The 17,248-nt window shown below is 40.1% G+C and overlaps 2 protein-coding genes across 4 annotated transcripts; both read right to left on the reverse strand.

The window, feature by feature from the left end:
- Positions 1 to 267: 267 nt before the first annotated feature.
- On the reverse strand, positions 268 to 10,610 carry tra2a (transformer 2 alpha homolog). Of its 3 annotated transcripts, none has more exons than XM_061665202.1 (9): positions 10,461 to 10,610; positions 9,016 to 9,149; positions 8,771 to 8,930; positions 4,369 to 4,416; positions 3,478 to 3,666; positions 2,970 to 3,085; positions 2,624 to 2,878; positions 2,483 to 2,553; positions 268 to 2,332 (listed from the first exon to the last, which is right to left on the reverse strand). In XM_061665202.1, exons 1-9 carry the CDS (start codon positions 10,488 to 10,490, stop codon positions 2,322 to 2,324), a joined length of 1,014 nt encoding a protein of 337 aa, XP_061521186.1. In that variant the 5' UTR covers positions 10,491 to 10,610; the 3' UTR covers positions 268 to 2,321. The 3 variants fall into 3 exon arrangements, with proteins under 3 accessions (XP_061521186.1, XP_061521185.1, XP_061521188.1); XM_061665201.1 differs by having other exon boundaries at positions 2,618 to 2,878; XM_061665204.1 differs by lacking the exon at positions 4,369 to 4,416 and having other exon boundaries at positions 2,618 to 2,878.
- Positions 10,611 to 11,757: 1,147 nt separating this feature from the next.
- On the reverse strand, positions 11,758 to 17,171 carry ccdc126 (coiled-coil domain containing 126). The gene is made up of 3 exons (XM_061664877.1): positions 16,855 to 17,171; positions 13,071 to 13,616; positions 11,758 to 12,998 (listed from the first exon to the last, which is right to left on the reverse strand). The coding sequence occupies exons 2-3, from the start codon at positions 13,306 to 13,308 to the stop codon at positions 12,757 to 12,759; spliced, it is 480 nt and encodes a 159-aa protein (XP_061520861.1). The 5' UTR covers positions 13,309 to 13,616; positions 16,855 to 17,171; the 3' UTR covers positions 11,758 to 12,756.
- Between the last annotated feature and the right edge of the window lie 77 nt (positions 17,172 to 17,248).

The following is a 17,248-nucleotide window of genomic DNA, read 5'->3' on the forward strand; positions in this document are numbered from 1 at the left end:
TGTGGCGTGGAGAAGTCTCTAAATGTCTGTATATTCAAGTTATTTCTAGTTGTTTTCTTGTATGAATATTGAGAAAGAGCGATTTCTAAAAATATCTGGCCACTTGTTAATGGGCTAAATATATTTTTAGGTAATTCAAATCTGTATTGCTTCATTATATTTTGAAACTGGCCTTTAAAGTTGTTTTATGTAGTAATGCTTTGTTTGTAATGCCACATGAGAACAATGTTTCATAAAGATGATTTTGTAAGACCAGCTGTACCTGAAACTGTTTTTTTATTCAAAATTTCCAATTTGTACAAAACACCCATACTTTTTACATGCAAATATAGAGAAAAAGCTCTATACATGATTTTCAGAAAAGAAAACAGATAGGATGAAAGTCACAAAAAAGGGTATTCTGTAACTAAATATTATGGCAGATAACTAGCTGACTTAATAACTGATTTACAGTAAACACAGGCCATAGTAGTAGTAGTGCAGTTTAGCATAGTCAAATTGTATCCAAAACAAAGAATAGTAATCATTCCCTCTTAAACTTCACTTTAAAAGTAGGCCTTGCAACTACAGGTTACGAGTCAGCAATTTGGGTGAATTTGGTCCATAGAAAATGAAATGTTAAACTACAGTATTTCAAGACCATATAGAAAAGATGAGTTCTGTGAAATAAATCACACCCTGTGCCTGACAACACTACGTAACAATTATTTGTCAATTAGATGGATCCAGCCTCCTAAAGCAAGGCCACTGTCAAGAGGGCAAAGTCTGTGTGGCCAACATACAATATGTTCAGTATATGGTTATACAGTACACTTCTTTGACAGCTAACCCTGTTATCAATCCTGACTACAATTTATCAGCCCACCAGCAGATGATCCCTGAAAAGGAACCTGCGTGAATGCTCCTTAGATGTCATAACTAACCATAAAATCATGTTATCGGCTTTCTTTCTGGTATTAGTTGTGTGAAATACAAAACTGCTCATTTTAGGCTACAAAAGAACTGCAATCTGTTCATAAATCACTTAAAAGTTCATTTTAATCCAAGTGAGGACTTAATGGAAGCATAAACTTCATAATTGCTAAAATAGATGAAGACAACATTGAGACTTCCATTTTTGTGGTGAAATGTCTCATACTTTTAACCCTTGAACTTTAGAACTTATCATGGTGTCCAAGTGAACCGATGCATAACTGCCCTGTGACATGTCATGTTAGCAGTTATTACAACCCCATTAGAATAAGATGCTCCATTATTTGAGAGAGCATTTATGGGTTAAAAGCAGACTGTTAGCTTGAGGTTAGTTCAGTGATTATGACCAGACTTTCAAACTTGTGTTTGTTCTGAAGATGCATCATCATCATCATCATCATCATCATCATCTGTGTGTATGGGGACTTGATACAAAGTGAACCACTTTTGTTCAGTGCAGGACAATGAATGCAAAGACAGTGGATCACGTTTCTGGCCCCCTTGTCTAAGGTAGTTCACGTAAAAAGCATTGCAGTTATCATGTGAAGTGTCTCACATAATTGCAGTTAACATGGTATTTATTTTTAATTTTTTTTAATTTTTTTTTAATTAACTTGTTTGGTACGGGATTACATAATTATTTGCAATATTGCCTAATCTATTGTGACATTTGACTTCATGAAATGAGACGCAATCAATAAAGTCCTATTCAGGGTCTTTTTCACTTTGTTTTATTGGTGTTGCCTGAATGAATTAGTGTTAAAACTTTTAGAGAAGTCATTGTGCACTTGGTCCCAAGATTAACCTAAATGTGTGTGAACATGGAACAACATCCTGGCATCGGGCTTGTTCTGGGAAACACCACTTGCTTTTTAAATTTGTTTCCCCCACCTCACCCACACATCTTAACTTCCACCCATAGAAGTGAAACCCAACTTCAATTCTAATGCATATTAGAGCCAGAAGAATGAGAAACTTTGGAGAGTGGATGTTTGTATTTCCATATACATAAACAAAAAAAAAACAAAACAAAAATGCGATCACAAATCTCAAATGATGGCCTTATTGACCTTTCCATTAAGAAGCGGAAGCACAGAGCTTCACACTAACTTTATGATACTTACCAGAAGACAAGAAGTAACATTGAAAATTTGAGGTCAGAGTAGCAAAAAAATACCTTGTGGATTACAACTATAGAAAAGGAAGATGCATCACAAAGAGTCTGAGTTCAGTGCTCACACTAAATGTGGAAGTGGAAAAGATTTAAAAATAAAAACACCCTCTGCATGTAAACACAACTGCCTTTAACTCAAAGCGTTGATGTGCTAGATCAAATCAGCTGCAACACCTCAGTAGCGCCCTGCAAAAAGAAAACGCACACTGTCAAAGCAAGTCGATGACATTATTGAACAGATGTGCTTTCACCTGCGAAATATTCTGACAAACGCTAACGAGAATGTCGAAGTCATACGATGTAAAAGGGCATTAATGTTGTTTGCATTACACTTACTTGGGTTGTAGGAGCGAGACCAAGAGGATGATCTGTATCTACCATAGTCCGGTGATGGGGAGTGCCTCCGACTGCATCATGACATGAAGAGTTGAAATGGAGAGCAACATTTTGACATTGACAATTATGGCTTACCTGTACCTGTAGTCGTACTCATCACATCTGTCGTATCGGTCGTAGCCTCGGTCGTAGCCTCGGTCACAGCCTCTGTCATAACCTCGGTCAGAGCCACGGTCGTAGCCTCGGTCGTAGCTCCGGTCGTAGCCACGGTCGTAGTTACGCTCATAGGTTCGCTCGTAACTTCGCTCGTAGCCTCGCTCGTAGCCTCTGTCATCACCTCTGTTGTAAAATGAGCCTCTTCCCCTCCAGGTACCTCCACCACCACCACCATCATCTCTATTTAAAAAGACAGAAACAAACAAGAGGGCAATGAAACTGATTGCTAAGTACTCTCTTACAAAAGGTTTAACATTGGTATGGCTCTTACCTAATGTCTTTACCCATGTAGATTCCAGGTGTCGGGGAGTGGGCACGCTTGGTAATAGAGTAATCTACTCTAATTTGCCTCCCGTCTAACTTCATACCATTGGCTTGCTCCATAGCCTGAGAAACAAACGAGAAAAATCAATGATCAGCATCACTCACATACACAAAGGTAATGGATGGCTTAAAGACGGAGATGCCTGTAACAAGGCAGCCATCTCGTGGTGGACTCGAGTAATCACAGCCAAATAAAAATGAGCCGCACAGCACAAGTGGAAATTGTTTTCTCCCATGTAAAAATTACAGCCACCGAAAGAGTAAAACACATAACACAATCTGAACACAGCTATACTTAAAATGACACAATTTATCTCTTTTTCGCAATATTACACTGTACTGCATCTACACTACTGTAATTATTGTCATGTAAAGAAGCAATTTTGTTCTATTGTGATGCATGTAATTAAACTGACAAAGTCAACAACATTTAAGTAAAAATAATTCAAACATACCTGCTTGGAATCCTCAAGTCTCTCAAAGTAAACGAATGCGAAGCCCCGCGAGCGACCCGAACGCTGGTGGAACACCACATTGACCCCGGACAGAGGACCATATTGTGAAAACACCTCCCTCAGGTCTCGCGCTGTGGTGTCCAAACTCAGGCCAAATACTCCCAAACATTTGCTGGGATCGGGGTTTGCCTACAAGGGTCAACAATAAAGGTCTTTGGTTGATAACACTGTCCTGTTATTATTCAGTGCATACAAAACCAAGATGTACACCTACTACATTCTATTCATTGACCCTACTATAATTAGAAGCACAATGGTAAATGCTTAAATTAGGCTTAACTATGACATGATTAATAAACCCTGAAAATAATTTAGAAAACGATACCTTATCAAGACTGACACATCGAATAAAACCTTAGCTTTGTTTACAGAACTTCCTAGAAATACAATAAAATGCAGCACAAAAAAAGTACAACAAAAACAACAAAAAAACAATTGCCGTTTATCGTATAGCAAAAAACATGAAAACCTGCATATGAACCTGCATACTTCCAGTAGTCCAAATGTTATAATAGTGCAATACAGTTACAGTGGTATAGAAAAAAAAAAAAAAAGAGGTTGGATCCTGATTACCATTATGAGTTTGATCTGAAATGAAAATAAGATCGTGGTAAATCAGGAGGGGAAATACAGTGCAGTTCGAATGTAGAGGGGGGAAGAAAAGTGCATAGTTTTTGACTAACCCAAGATTACACAGAACTCAAACAAATGAGGACTCCTGGTTTACTGTAATACTGTATCTGAAAAACATACAAATTTCCTTTCCCCTCAGGAAATCACATATATCCATACACAATTATTACACGATGTTATGCCCGAAGGTCCACATACCCTATCAGCACCACTGCCATAACTGTTTACTTCTTTTGTTTCGTGGCTCTGTTGATATAATGAAATAAGGGGAAAGGTTATTAAATGTCATGTCAGAATGGTTTCCCACAGCATTAACCACATTTAAAAAAATAAATAAAATCCTGTGTGCCTCATAAACATTCACGTGCTTAAGACTAAGAAAGTATGTCAGCTTCACGATTCGTCACAAGATAACTTCAAAAAGGTTTGAAACACTAGACTAAATCACAGCAGTCTAAATGGACTGTTCAAAATGAGGCGGCACGGTGGACGACTGGTTAGAGCGTCAGCCTCACAGTTCTGAGGACCCGGGTTCAATCCCCAGTCCCGCCTGTGTGGAGTTTGCATGTTCTCCCCATTCCTGCGTGGGTTTTCTCCTGGCACTCCGGTTTCCTCCCACATCCCAAAAACATGCATGGTAGGTTAATCGACAACTCTAAATTGCCCGTAGGTGTGAATGTGAGTGCGAATGGTTGTTTGTTGTTTGTATGTGCCCTGCGATTGGCTGGCAACCAGTTCAGGGTGTACCCCGCCTCCTGCCCGATGACAGCTGGGATAGGCTCCAGCACTCCCGCGACCCGAGTGAGGAGAAGCGGCTCAGAAAATGGATGGATGTTCAAAATGAAAAAAAAATTCCCCTCTCCATAGAACAGTCAGTATATAAATTGGCTCATCTTTAGTAAAAACAAAGACAGTTGCATGCAATAAATGCCACCCAATAAATATCGACACATTGGATCTTGTAGTACAGTGGACCGCTACATATTGATGGTTTGGCAACCGTGGTTCACCTGTCTAAGGAACTTTTTTCTTTTGGAACCAACCCATTTTTTGTAGAAAACGCTTATTGGCATTATATTGTTCGTTACATTTAAGCACTTTTTGAGGGCATATGCACCTATAATACAGTACAGTCCAAAATTATTGTTTTGTAGGGTTTTATTCGTGGCCTAAAACACCCAAGCACAGTAGCAAAGTTCTTTTAAATAAATATAAAAAGAGCTTGAAAATGTTTGAAAGTTTCACATTTTATCCAAACTTATCACGCCGGTGTGCTTGGTCATGGCGGCATTGTTGACAGACAGTACTCATCATGAGTGAGTGGCTTTCATGAGCCGCGAGGAATTAGTGTGCTTCCTAACTCCAAATCTGTTGCCAAAGGCAAACGGCTTGACGAAAATGTTTTTCCTGTACGGAAAATAGCGTCTTCAAGACTCTCTCTGCACTGCGAGTCTATGTACAATGGACAGTAAATATATCCATCATAACATGGCCGCCATGTCAATGCCTCACATTTAAAATGGCAAACACGTAGGCACAGGAGGCACTTCTTTTGGAATTGGATCTAATTTTTGTTGTATATCTGTAAGACAGAAATACGCCAGTCCCATTCTTTGCCTGCAATGCGCCACAGCGCCATTAAACAACGGCGGCCAATTCTGGAACCAGCAGACTTTGTCAATGGGAGTTTAAGTGACAAATGGAAACTATTTTTGGACACATTGTTCAGTCCCGACGGTTCGTTTTACCTGATATTCGTTATATTGGGGTCTGTTTTATCGAGATTCCACTGTAATTGTCCCCCCTTTGTCAATGCAATTATAAGGGGCATCAATTATTTGCGGATTTCTGCTATTTGCGGTCAGCCCCGGTCCCCATCCCCCACAAATAGCGGGGGTCCACTGTACTGCCAAGGTTCTTGGCTTGCTTGCCAAGTTCGGCAAAGGGCTACATACTGTATGCGTGCTTTACAAGGCCTTCTCTGTTGGCCTAAACACTATCAGAAGCAGTGCCCTAAATTTTCAACTTAAAGGTCCCATATTTGGGCTATTTAGACCTCCAGCGAGTGACTCACTAACATGGACTTAGTATAAAAGTGTCAATTTAATTAAAAGAAAACACCTTGGTTTTGTCACACGAGTGTCCAGAAAAGGCCCCTCTGACAGCCATTTCTGTTTGACCCAGTTTTCGAGATTGGAGAGGTAAGGCAAAGATCTTCGCTAGTGACGTAGATAAGCTCGAGAAATTCAAATGACCTGATTTTAGGCCTCTCGGCAGAAAAACGTCTGGTACTCAGGAATGCGTGGACGATTTTAATTCATACTTCACGTTTACTGAGACATCACAGAGCCAATATAACATCTTAAATACGAGAAAAAGTCAGTTTGATCAAATATGGGACCTTTAAGTTCTAACATTTGTTCCAGAAAATGGTATCAAGTTATTCCAAACAATGTATTCAATTCAATACGGAGCATTTATCTTGGCTCCCCTGCTAATTAGTCAAAGAATAAGTTTATTATTATCAACAGAGTTGTTTGAAGAACAGTTAACTTGAAAGTTATATTATTCAGTATACTACAAAAAGCAGACGGCACAGTAGCGACTGGTTAGAGCAGGGGTGCCCAAACTTTTTGGCTCAGGGGCCACATTGCCGTACAAAAATTGTCATGCGGGCCAGCATTAATTTTACATGCTACCGACGAGGGGAATGCTTTTTTGTATTTTTATTTTACTTTGTTTTACTATGCTGTCTGCTGCTAGGTAGATCTAATAACTGCCTGAACTGGATAAATGAAGGTTAAAATAAAAATTAATGAAATGCAAAATAAAGTATTTTTATGAAATTTGACTCAAACTTTATTCATCAGAATCAACATGTTTGCATTAATGTGAAGGGTGATACTGAGATCTCGACTGCAGTAAATGGGGCAGGTCTGGCTCAAAAGCGGTGGTTTTAATGTGCAAGATGTCACGCAGGTGAGAGTCACTTCGTCTTGTCCTCACACGGTTCTTATTCGTGTTCATGACTGAGAATGTCTTCTCACACAAGTATGTCGAGCCAAACAAGCTCAACATTTTCTTAGCAAATGTACGAATCTCTTGGAACCTGTCTTTATCCCGCTGCTGGTAAAAGTTGACAAGAGGCTGTTGTTGGTACCGGCTGCGACACTCTGTGTCACACTGCAGCTCAATGAGCTCCAGCTGCAGGTGGGCTGGAACGTCACTGAGATCCACGGAAACGGTTTGGCACATAGAACTTTTTGGTGAATAATACAATGGAGTTTTGTAGCTTTACCTCCTTCTTCGCTTACTTTGTTACACACTAGGGTTGATAATCCACTGTGCTCGCCAACCATGGCAGGTGCGCCATCCGTAATAATCCCCGTGATTTTATTCCACTTTAATTTTATGTCATGTACGGCGGAACAAACAGAAGCAAATAAATCTTTCCCTCTTGTTTGGTCCTTAAGGCTCTGGAGGTCAAGTAGCTCTTCACGCATGTTCATTTCACTGTCCACTCCTCTAAAAAAAATCAGTAACTGAGCGCTGTCGGATGCATCCGGGCTTTCGTCACAGGAAAAAAATTCAAACTCCACTCCTTTTGCGTCCAACTGTCTCTTAACAAGAAACTTCTTCGATCCTTCGTGACCCAGTGCTACGAGCCAGGAAAACATTGGCGAACTGTTGCTGTTTCTAAGGACTAATGTTCTCCACCATTTTCATCACACAGTCTTTAATAAATTCACCCTCAGTAAAAGGTTTGCAGTGCTTGGCAATCAGCGTTGCCACCTCATAGCTTGCCTTTGTTGTATTTTCATTCGACTCACTGGCTCTTGTGAAAAAGTGTTGCTGTGCCGTTAAACCAGCTTCCAGTTGCGTCAATTTTTCACTGCGTTCGTTCCCAGTTAGCTTGTCGTAATTAGCATGTTCCGTCTGGTCGTGCCTCTTTATATTGAACTCCTTGAACACAGCCACAGTCTCTTAGCAAATTAGGCAGACGCAGTTGTTTCTAAACTCAGTGAAAAAATATTCAGACTTCCATTTGTCCTGGAAACGTCGGCCCTCGCTATCAACTTTCCTTTTCTTACTTCCAGTTGCCATTTTATAAATGGGCAAAAAACAGATCAGCCAGCTGAGAGACGTAGTCTCTCCACAGTGTCCTGGGTCATCCCCGGGGTCGCCGTCCGGTGGGACGTGCCCGGAACACCGCACCAGGGAGACGTCCGGGAGGCATACGAATCAGATGCCCCAGCGACCTCATCTGGCTCCTCTCAATGTGGAGGAGCAGTGGCTCTACTCTGAGCTCCTCCCGGATGACCGAGTTTCTCATCCTATCTCTAAGTGAGAGCCCGGATACCCTGCAGAGGAAACTCATTTCCGCTGCTTGTATCTGGGATCTCGTTCTTTCTGTCACGACCCACAGGTGACCGGTAACTTGAGGGCTTCGCTCCTTCTTTACCACAACGGACCGATACAAAGTCCACTAACACAATATACAAAAATATGAATACACTATATTTAAAATGTCAGAAGATAGCTGTGTAAACGTCTTTTTAATATATTTTTTTTTACTATGTACAGGTCCATTCACACTCACCCTGCGCTCAGCCTGACGGCTGCGGTTTGACATTGGGGAAGTGCTCTTCCTGCGGCGGGACTCTGGGCTGTTGGAAAGAGAACGAGACTTCTGTCGGCAGCGATGAGACGGAGAGCGTGAACGGCTAGCATGTCGGTTAGAGTCATGCTTAGAACGAGACCTGAAAATAGGGTGTAAGGCAGTAAAGCAATTCATTTTCTCATTAAGTGGAGAGAACCTCCAAATGATCATAAATAACAACATACCCTGATTTTGATCGAGAGCGGGATCTGGATTCGGAATGCTTGGAGGCTCGGGATCCACTCTGGGAGCCTGACCTGCTCTCAGACTTGGCCTGAGTTGGACTGCCATGTTCCGATTTAGATGGGGAGCGAGAACCCTATTGCCACAGCAGTTAAACACTTTATTAATTACAAACATATGTATTTATAACATATAACAAGGGTTTAACACACTGTACAAATTACACTCACCAGAGACTTTATTGGGTACACATACACAAGCTAATGAGTATATAATTGCGGTATAAAAAAAATAAAATAAAAAAAAAGCTGTTTTGATTGTCAGGGTTGTGACTCAAAATACTTTGCATCATACTAAGAGGTGATTCTCTGGTATACATTTGGATATCTGTAGATTGTGCACCTGCAGCCCATTTTATGTCTTGTGAGCTTGTGTAACTGTGGAGAAAGGGGTTCGTAACTGTAATTTAAAAACATCTTAAATTCAGAGTGACCTAACATTCACCATATAATAAGCAAGATTGCACATCTATCAAAACAAGCATGAACTTCCATTACAAAAAGGTAGCATGATAAAGAAAGGAGACATGTGGAACAAGCAATATATTTACATAACCTAGGGACACATTCATCCTTCCAGTTTCTTTTTAAGTTTTCATTCTATTCTTCATTATTCTTTTTTTTCAGTTTTCTGTGATTTTCTTCAACCCAAATTTTGGACGCTAGTGTGCTAATATTCATCACATTTTCCTCCGTCTCCAACGTTTCAGTTTTGCTCTGTCATTAGCCTTCTTTTATTTTCGAATTTTGCTCTTTCTTCCATCATTCTTGGATACAATTCTTCAAATCCTTCACGACCATTATACCTTTATCAAAACAAAACAAAAGAACATCCAATAACAGGATATTAAATGCATGAAAAAGATATACTTAATAAGACAAATATTTTAAAAAGTATTGGATGCATCGTAGATACATTTGAATTTATCAAATACAACTGGACTTTAAATGGCTACAGAATGTGTCACGTTGATAATAGCTTGAAAGCAAGGAGGGAAAAGTAGCTAAAGGCGAACATTACAGGTTTATTAAGCAAAGTGAGCAGCATATGCACTTGAATTTTCATATTACGACAACACATAACGAGCACTGGGCTTCAAAAGCCAGAAAATATAGCTGGAAATAAAAGACAAGACACTATTGAAGAATAACACCATGGAGGTAGTTCAAGCTAACGTTAAGTTACTTAAGTTTACTAGCTCCTGGTAAAGGACTGGAGACCCCACAAGTAGCTTTGAGGAGAGCTGATTTTCGGCCAAAAGCTATTAAATGTCAACACAAGGCAACTCAATTGTGGGTTAACTTTGGGGACAAGCTACTATTTGTGGTCGGTTTCCAAAAGAGCAAAGTACAGGAGATGTTCCGCACCATTAAATGTCAATACTCACCCGTCTTATGTGATCTCCCTCGTCGCTCATTTTCAGGGCATCTACGTTAATATAACCAAGTTGTATCTGATTTTAAAAAAAGGCAAGCTAACGTTTAAATGCGAAATTTTGTGGTTTGAAAGGTTTCCGACGAGAAAATGGCGCGCGAAGGCGGAGCGTTCAGGTACGAAACTATCGTACGTCATTTCCCATTACGACGCCCCCCCCCCCCCCTGCATATAAAAGATGGCGTTTAAATGTGTTTTTTGTGTTAAAGCATTCAAACCTTGTGTTGTGCGACGAATGACGTATTACAGTATCAATAGGAAAATAGCAGTTAATAATGGCAAGCGGATTCAACATTTACAAGCTGAGTTTGACTATCCGGTAAATACTAGACTATATATTTGAGTCAATTTGACTATATAAAAACAATGCAAACCATACATGTAGATATCAACAATGTTTGTCTAGTCGTAATTGGAATTTCAATCCAAGATATCTAACAGAATGTTGACTACAGTCGAAACGACAGATGGAGATGGCAAAACTGTGTTGCAGTCGTTGAGCCTCGCATAATAACGTCACTTTTACCATTCATATGCAATTATTTTGTTTTAAATTACAGCTGTCTACAACTCAGTTGCCATGTGAATGAGGGCTATTTTTCAGATATCTTCAATCAAGTTTTAACTATAGGCGAAATGAATGTTTATATTTGTAACTATTATTACTAACTGTAATTATGACAAAATCAAAATTGTACATATCTCAAACAGGAGTTACGTATCTGTAACTTACTATCTGATATTGGCTGTTGAATAGTAGATATTAGTAATGATAAATCCATACACATGGACGGCAAGAGACATTATTCGTCCTCGGCGAAATGACATTGCAGATATCTAATTCAGTTTTGACTAGGCAAAACGGAATGACAGATTATGTCATTTTGATGAGTCACAATTACTGTACATATATCGTGAATAAAATATGATATTCAAAATGTAACTACTTCTAGTCAGAAATAGTCTAGTCTTAAATTTTCTTTTTGACTAGGCAAAACTGAATTACAGATATCAGCAACACATATTCAGTCGAGCTGTGTAATGTTAAAAGGGGTTTCAAAGGTTAACAACACACTGGGTCAGTACAGCATGTTATTACAATATCGAATGGAACATTTACTGTCTTGATCAACACGCTTCGCCATTCAGCTCAGGCTTGTACACTAAACTTGTTTTTTTTTTTTTTTTAGTTTTACTCGCTGTACAATACATACAGTGGAGTACAACATTTATTGCACCAGTCATATTTGAACCAGAGTTTATTGAGTCTGGTGGTCTTAAAGTACAGTTACAACTGTGGCATGTAAGCAGAATAAATGAGACATCACAGCTATTGCCCATATTTGTTGGTTAGTCTGGTATGGTTAACTGGCAACATTATGATGAGCATTTGAAATGTTTCAGCAAGAGATATTTTACCAAGCAGAAATACTATTCCAGCATGTTACAATCACCTCCAACATACTATAAAACACCACTACCAAAAGTGGATTACTCCCATTATTTTTAGAAAATCTCCACAGTCACAGTGCAATATGAACCCTGAACGTGTGTTAGCAGATGGTCAGTCGTCTTCACAGCACCAAAGATACTGACTTTGCCGTACATTCATTCCATTCTACATTGAGAGTGAAATAACATCCAAGGCAAGGCAAGTGAAGGGAAGGGAAGGGAACAAAACCATTGGTTTTCAGCTGAGACAACGCAGACGAACACAAGTTCAGTGGAAAAGAGGATTCAGCAGATGTGTCGCTAGCCTTACACTGAGGCTGCACATTCTTTGGATTATTTACACACATCACTACAAGTTACCTAAGAGACAGATTTTAATATTATTTTGTATCTAGCAAGATCACACCCCAAATACAGCAATTCATATTGTGAGCTATCTGTTTAGTTCAGCAGGTTGATGTAATATTGATACGTTGTACGTGAATATTGTGAGCCTAAATGTGTTGTACTGCAGTTCTACAAAGGTTGATACATTGTTTTCAGCCAATAATTGTCCTACAATTCACATATGCCATTGTATAAAAATGCAAAATTGAAATATAAAAACACACTCTACAATCTTGATCAAACAAAATAAATACAATGGCAAAAAAAGTGAAAAGGCAAAAAGGTCTCCTTCTTTTTGAGCTGGCTTTCCCAGAAGCATCAGTTACTTCAAGTCTGTGGATGTCCTGGGATAAATTCAGGAAAAGTGGGATGTGCTAAGAGAACAGTCAATACATCTACTAAAACAAAGCTCATAGATGTGGCTGACGCCTGTTGAGGGTTTGTGGGTTGAAGCGTGATCTCCCAAAGATCTCTTGCAAAGAGCCACCCTGCTTGGTGGCTCTTTGCAAGGCAGTGGGAGTGGAAGCGAGGACGCTCCCGTGGGAGGTGTTGGTGACCGAAACATTGGCAGCCCACTCAAGTTTTCCCTCTAGTTTGACCAGTCTCTCCAGAATGTCGTCCAGCAGCACCGCTATCGTCCTCTTCAAATCCGCTGTGTGAATAAATATAAATCATCACGTAACTTACATGTGTGCAAAGTAAGGAATTCTTGTGAAGTAGTTACCGTAACCCGCCATGGTGGTCCCCTGTGGCCCACCGGGTACGTTCTGGTTCTCCTCAGTCAGGACCTTGACGTATCGCCGACTGAGCTCCAGGATCTGCTTGCGTAGCTCAGCGCTGCTTTGGTGGCGAGGTTGCTGCACAGTATAGCGTAGCAACATGAGTCCCCACGCCAGGCCAAAGACTAAGAGCAGCACACTCAGCTTCTGGGACATGTTGCGTTTCAGGACTGTGCCCAGCATGGTACTGGGGATGGTGAAGGAGCAAGAAAATGGAAAGCACTGACAGAGACTTACTGCTGTTGGATGTGAATAGTCTCAATAATGTTGGTTCATTGTGATAGTTGCTACATTTTGCTGTTGACATCCACAAAGAGAAGTCAGCGTTCACAACGGTGCAATATGAAGCAGTCTTTTTATAGCAACAGAACAGAAGAATGCTCGCCACTCAGATTCTCCTAGGTCAGGTGATCCTCAGAGACAGGCGGTTGGTAATCTACTATAGCAGAATGCGGGCTCAGATAGGAAGTCCGCACACATTGTTGACAAACCTATACAGAACAAAATAAAGAGATAGAGAAAATAAATTATCACCAAAAATAAAAGAATCAGACTTGCCTCAGAAGGAAATCAGTAACTGAATAATAGGGAATTTATGTTTGTTTTCTGTCTAGTTTTTTAATAATGGAATGGAAATTTTGATTTTTGTTTTAATTTGATTCATCCATTACTTGAAAAAATAATCAACAGATTAATCGATTATTAAAATAGTCGATAGTTGCAGCGAATGAGGAAGTTGCTGATGAAGACATCAAAATAGGGCAGAAACGATTAATCGAATGGGGAGATTTCAAAAAAAGGCGAACACAAAATCTCTCCCTTGCAGCAGGGATCATCTGTGTGGAAATGATCCCTCGTCATTTTTCTACAGACTAATGTTACTTCGGACGCAGGCTCCGCTGCATGTAGTTGTAAATTGGCCTGATGGAGGCGAGTCAGGATGCAACAGTCTGTAAAAGACAAAGATTTTCCCAAAGTTTGGGATCATTTCAAACTTAAAAAAAGAAGATAAAATGTAATGTGTCTACTGCCACAACAGTGTGTCTCCGATAGCTGACACAAGGTAAACTATTATTATCTCATTTAATATAGCCTGCCACAGATAGTTACACCGTATTGTATTGTCCCTGCAAGTGGTCATGGATCAGACTCAAACTCACAGATAACCGCAGCGTCGCACGTGAGGATGCCGACCCCGATTAATTGATAGGGATAATCAGTAGAACACTCAATTTTAAAAACATGACATAGCTGCAGCCCTACATCAAAACAGACTTCCTTGGTCAATTTGTACCCGGCGTCCATTCTCTCTCACACATTGTGACATTTCAGCCCAGAAACCTAATTACCAGTTTAGCTGTAACTGGACCCACTTTGCTGCTCCTGATAGGATTCACAGAAGCAGTCACAACCATTGAGGACATTCACTTTCTAATCCCACCTTCACTATGGTCGGTCAATGGACAAACTGCTTGCGGGTGCACATACCCAGGGAAAATTAGGCGATCATCTTTCGCTTTTTACATCTTTGTCAACAGGTCCATTCTCTACGTTCTGCGTTGGGTGTGCCACTGTCACAACAGAAACAGTAACATAATCCATTGTGCTCGGTGCCAGCATCTTTTGATGACATAGTCATACATTCATGAGACTTTAGGTACATCTGCACAAACTACTGACAGGGAAAATTTATTTAGATATATATCAGGGGCACAATACGACTGTAGAAAACACTTCTCAGTTTTACATCCCTAAAAACTAAAAGACTATTAAATTAATATCTCTCTGACAAGGTGAATACAATCTTTGTAAAGGCAAAATCTTTTGTTTTCAGGCTTAGATTATGCAGGTGGAGACTATGAAGTGTTAAGAGAGGGTCCATGACCTTTCGTCAGACCTTTTTAATTAGCACATTTTAATCAACAACAAGCACAAAATGCCAATGAAACAAAAACACAGCAGAATCAGCGAACCACGCTCCCTGCTTCTGCAATTATTACGCCAATATTAGCAACACAAGCCAATAAAGTGTGTCTGTTTTAGAGGGGGCTGAGTCACAATGATAAGAAGAGCTGTATGGCATAAACATCATCCTTCCTGCACCTCAGCTTCACCGGCTCCAACAGCAAGCTTTGTCAACAAATGGCCCAACGTTAGACAAATGTCTTATAGTTAACCATTTAATAAACACAAATACAGTCAAGCCGATCATCCCAAAACCCACATAATGGTGCAATGCATCAGGAAGAAAAACTGGTCAAGCTGGTGCAGGTACTCGAAAAAACACAAGCAATTGTGCATTACCACAGCATTTTCAAGTAATCCAAATCTTAGACTTTCCGGGGGGAAAAAAAGTGAATTTTAAAGTAGCCATGGACCGACACTTTTTGGACTGTGCACTGTCCACGATGTTACAGAGCAAAGTTGGTCGGCATGGCAGCCAAACTGCACACGCAGCAAAAATGATGGCATACTTTGTTACATGGACCCCGCTTTGGGAAGCGTGCCCATGCCCCACACAAGTGCCCAAGCCAATCGCTATGCAGTATAGTGTTACTCCCATTTGTGGAGTCCGATGGCCGCATAACTATCAAGTCTGCAGTCACAGGAGTCGCAAGTTTCAACTTGAACGACTTGAGTTGAACGACTAAAGTTTCTTGTAGTCGACTATCATGTGATGAAAGTCGATTAATTGGTGACGTCATTGCTGTTTTTTTCAGCGCAGTACCGCACTGCATTGAATACATTTACCAACAACTTTCAAGCTAATTTTTAGTTGCTGTGATAGGATATAATACAATCTGTTAAAGATTTTAAATCGCATAGGTTTGTTTTTTTATACAACGGAAGGAGCCAAGGACCGCTTTGCATTTTTTCTTATTTCATTCCAAGAAATACATCTGGCTTATTTAAGTCACACTGTATGCTATTCTTTCATAGTCAGCCCATGCGATCTATGCCATCACTTTCCAAGGTCAAACATCAGAAAAATTACAAAAAAATTAAAATTCTGCAAATAATATCTAACCATCTCCTAACTTGGTGGCCATATAGGCAGAGTTATATTTAATTTTACAAGTAGGATGAGCTATTGTATCCCTGTTTTAGAATCCCAAAGACTACAGAATTATTTTCTGTCTGACAACGACACTGAACCAAAGAACGCGTGATCTGCATAATTGTATGTTCCTATTTTAGATCTCACTTGATTTGGTATGACTGAACGCACCACTAGGTTTTTAATTTAAGTGTACACCAGATGAGATGATGGATAGTGATTAAGGCGCACACACACGCACACACACACACACACACACACACACACACACAGGAGCTAATACTGAGGTTAAACATTGACACCTTGCAGAGTGCTGCCATACACACTGTGAAGTCATACCACTAGCAGATCGTTAACAAAACGAGAAGAGTGCAAAGTATTACTGTAAAGTTGACCTAGCATAACAAATCAACTGCCCCTTGGCAAACATGATCGAGGATCGATCACTTAACTTTTCTACCACGCAATGTTGATGTCAAGGTCGACACAAGAAGGGGGGCAGGGGGGGGATATATAGTAGGGCCTTTTTTTTAGTACTTTAAAAGAATATTATTACAGTTGCAAAAGGGGAAGTTTTTACAACTCATTGTTAGCTCCATACGTTAGCTCGCTAACAACACGATACAAATGAACAGATTCAAACGTGACCTCGAAGCAGTCTGCGAATTTACCTCAGTGTTCCTGCATCTGAGGTTATGTTGAAGTTGAAGCTACGATAGCCATGTTGCAGCCAAACCACGTATGAGGGCTCCAAACGCAGAATGACGGCTTAAAATGTGACGTGAAATAATTGGTTCTGTCGCCGGGTGTAAAAAAATAAATAAATGAGTAAATGAAAATACATTTTTAAAAAAAGGAGGAAAAAAGCAGCTGTGTCTTCCACCCTTTCTTTTGAGTATAAGCCGTCAGTCGGATACTTTTGTTCTTCTGCTGAGCTCCGTTAAACTGTAGGCAGCTCAGTATACGAAAGTGCACAGCCAGAATAGAATGTAGATGCAACTGGGCTGACCGTCATGGGTCCCTTGATGGTTCGCTGTGCGTCATCGCAAGGCATCGTGGGACTTG

Source organism: Phycodurus eques, chromosome 20 (assembly GCF_024500275.1).
Source record: "Phycodurus eques isolate BA_2022a chromosome 20, UOR_Pequ_1.1, whole genome shotgun sequence".
In the NCBI taxonomy this organism is placed as follows: domain Eukaryota; kingdom Metazoa; phylum Chordata; class Actinopteri; order Syngnathiformes; family Syngnathidae; genus Phycodurus; species Phycodurus eques.

Excerpts from the sequence above, each read along its gene's own strand:
- ccdc126 (XM_061664877.1), bottom strand. The coding sequence starts at position 13,308 with ATGCTGGGCACAGTCCTGAAACGCAACATGTCCCAGAAGCTGAGTGTG. Across the intron at positions 12,999-13,070 it reads GACCACCATGGCGGGTTACG|CGGATTTGAAGAGGACGATA; the intron begins GTAACTACTTCA and ends TTATTCACACAG.
- tra2a (XM_061665201.1), bottom strand. The coding sequence starts at position 10,490 with ATGAGCGACGAGGGAGATCACATAAGACGG. Across the intron at positions 8,931-9,015 it reads CGCTCTCGATCAAAATCAGG|GTCTCGTTCTAAGCATGACT; the intron begins GTATGTTGTTAT and ends CCCTATTTTCAG. Across the intron at positions 2,554-2,617 it reads GAGTACGACTACAGGTACAG|TCGGAGGCACTCCCCATCAC; the intron begins GTAAGCCATAAT and ends GTCATGATGCAG.